The sequence below is a fragment of the Octopus bimaculoides genome, chromosome 18 (genome assembly GCF_001194135.2).
Source record: "Octopus bimaculoides isolate UCB-OBI-ISO-001 chromosome 18, ASM119413v2, whole genome shotgun sequence".
NCBI lineage: Eukaryota > Metazoa > Mollusca > Cephalopoda > Octopoda > Octopodidae > Octopus > Octopus bimaculoides.
Genome location: NC_068998.1, coordinates 20291064 through 20293861, shown reverse-complemented (window position 1 = coordinate 20293861; position 2798 = coordinate 20291064). Strand labels below are relative to the sequence as shown.

Below are 2798 nucleotides of genomic sequence, written 5' to 3'. Positions count from 1 at the left end.
GGGGAGAGAGCAGATGCACGGTCTACGGAACGTGCTGTGGCAAGGGCAGTGTGGATAGTAGTGAGGGGATATCCACATAGGACGAAGTGGCGAGCCATGAGTTGAGACTGAGTCTCAAAGTCATGGTTGTCACTGCAGAGCCTGCGTAGACGGAGGAATTGGGAATAGGGGATGGAGAGTTTGGTATGTTTAGGGTGGGAGGAGGATAAGTTGAGATATGAGTGTGAGTCTGTGCGCTTGTAGTGGATGGAGATGATGAGAGTGGAGTGATGAAATGTCGAGAAAGGCGACTGCGGTGTCGGAAACAGTGCAGGAGAAGTGGAGGGCAGGATGGAAAGATTTGACAAAAGAGAGGAAAGTGTCTAGATGTTCGCTGGAGAGTGAGGTCACACCGATACAGTCGTCAATATAACGACCGTATAGTACAGGAGTGGGACTAGTGAAACTGGAGAATATTTGGGCCTCAACATAGTCAACGAACAGGTTCGCATAGTTGGGGCCCATTCTCGTTCCCATGACCACTCCCGAGAACTTCTGGTAAAAATCACCCGCGAACGAAAAGCAGTTAAGTGAGAGGACAAGTTCGGCCAGACGAAGGAGTGTGGATGGGGTTGGATCGAAGGTCACGGAAATGGTGGATACTGGTATTTCACTATCATTATAACCCCTCAATACAACTACGGTATTCACCTCGAACACATAAACTGGCGTATAAAGAAAACAATTCTCTTGAATAAAATTTTGCTTGAATTATGCAAATTACCATAAATGTGTTCTACTCTTTTTGCATGACTCTAAGATACTCGAGATTGAAGAATTTAGGACTCTGACAAAAACATCAACTTAACGAGCTCATCGGGCTTACTTCACAGACCGAGTGATGAGGTTCATCTGAGGAGAAAACATTTTGCCTTTTAACTAAAGAAATACATTATAGTGATTGCGTATGTCGAGGTCAGCTCTGATCATATAGAACTGTGATCAAAGATATCCCACCAACCACCATGTTGTTTAAGAATATATCAACCAATGTTCTTAATTTATTTATAGCGAGAATTTATTTATGCGATAATTCAACGTTCGCATAGTTTCTAGTCTTTAATTTATATTTCAAAGGTAGCTTTTTGGACTCTCTCTGTATTGTGCGTATGGTCTCTGGCGTCCAAATGCATAAATTCGTGCTGTCGCTCGAAAAGGAAAGAAATATAGAAAGAGACGTATGCAATGAAATTAATAATAGAAACACAGTCTCTTCAACATTCGTTTGCCACACTTTTCGGAGTTGGAAGCTTAAAATAAACTCCCATGTTTCTAATGTTAGAATTACTTGACCCTGACTAACGGATACCTTCATTTCCTCCGCAAAATGCCTTTTTTTCTGTGGAATGAAATGAAAATATAATTTACCTGATGAGCAAGTTCATGTGAAACGACAACGGCAACCCTTTGCTTGTTCATGATAGAGGATGCATTCGGATCGTAAAGCATAGCCGTTTCTCTATAGGTTATCAAACCCCAGTTCTCCATGGCACCGGCAGCAAAATCAGGAATTGCAATCATGTCTGAAAAATAAAAGCAAGACAGGTGACACGTGAAAGGTTAACATTTATTGTTTTACTTCTTATCTTTTGTTTGTTTCAGTCATTGAACTACAGGCATTGCTGGGGCACCGCCTTCAAAGGTTTCAGTGGAACGAATCGACCTCAATACGTATTTGTTAAGGCCTGGTACATATAGTATCTGTTTTTTTTAACTGCAAATTATTAGGATGTAAACAAACCAACACCGGTTGTTAAGCGGCAGTGGGAGACAAACCCAAACCCAAAGGCACGCACGCACGGACATACACCCACGCGCCAAGCATTTTGTCCGACGTGCTAACGATTCTGCTTTCTCGCCGCCTTAACAACAATGATAACAATAGAGTGTGTGTGTATATATATATATATATATATATATATATATATATATATATATATATATATATATATATATCATCATCACAGACTCTCCTGTCATTAGACGACGTATGAGGGGTCAGCAATTTCTTGCCGAACAACCACACGGATAATTTGTTTATGGTTATGGAGAGAATCATGACCCCCTTCCTGTGAGAATGGACTAACCCAACTCGTATAAGTAACAGCGTGTTTGACTGAAAGGAGAGATGAGAAGTCGCAGAAAGTCGAAAGGTGTCGTTTGTGAGTTCGTGGAGTCACAGGAAATCGTTGAGAGTTGTTTTGGATTGGTTACAGTAGTTGGCAGAATATTTTGGAATACATTAAGTGGGGACAGTTGATGTCTACCACGTTCCGTGGTGCTATATATCGCACTGTATTAGTGCACGACATTAAGGTGACATATACAGAAATCACGTTCTAAAAGTGGCGACGAGTGATTCGAAACGTACGTTGATCGTTAACAAATGCAAAAAATTCGTTAATTTTGGAAGACCTGTTAGCTGGCATGTGGAGGCGCAATGGCCCAGTGGTTAGGGCAGCAGACTCGCGGTCATAGGATCGCGGTTTCGATTCCCAGACCGGGCGTTGTGAGTGTTTATTGAGCGAAAACACCTAAAGCTCCACGAGGCTCCGGCAGGGGATGGTGGCGAACCCTGCTGTACTCTTCCACCACAACTTTCTCTCACTCTTTCTTCCTGCTTCTGTTGTACCTGTATTTCAAAGGGTCAGCCTTGTCACACTGTGTCACGCTGAATACCCCCGAGAACTACGTTAAGGGTGCACGTGTCTGTGGAGTGCTCAGCCACTTGCACGTTAATTTCACGAGCAGGCTGTTCC

General features: G+C 42.7%; 1 protein-coding gene across 1 annotated transcript in view; it reads right to left on the bottom strand.

The window, feature by feature from the left end:
• LOC106875600 (aminopeptidase N-like) overlaps positions 1 to 2798 on the bottom strand; it is a 219321-nt gene that overhangs the window by 71219 nt on the left and 145304 nt on the right. The window contains 1 exon segment of the mRNA XM_052974545.1: positions 1408 to 1562. Within this exon segment, the coding sequence (XP_052830505.1) occupies positions 1408 to 1562 (155 nt within the window).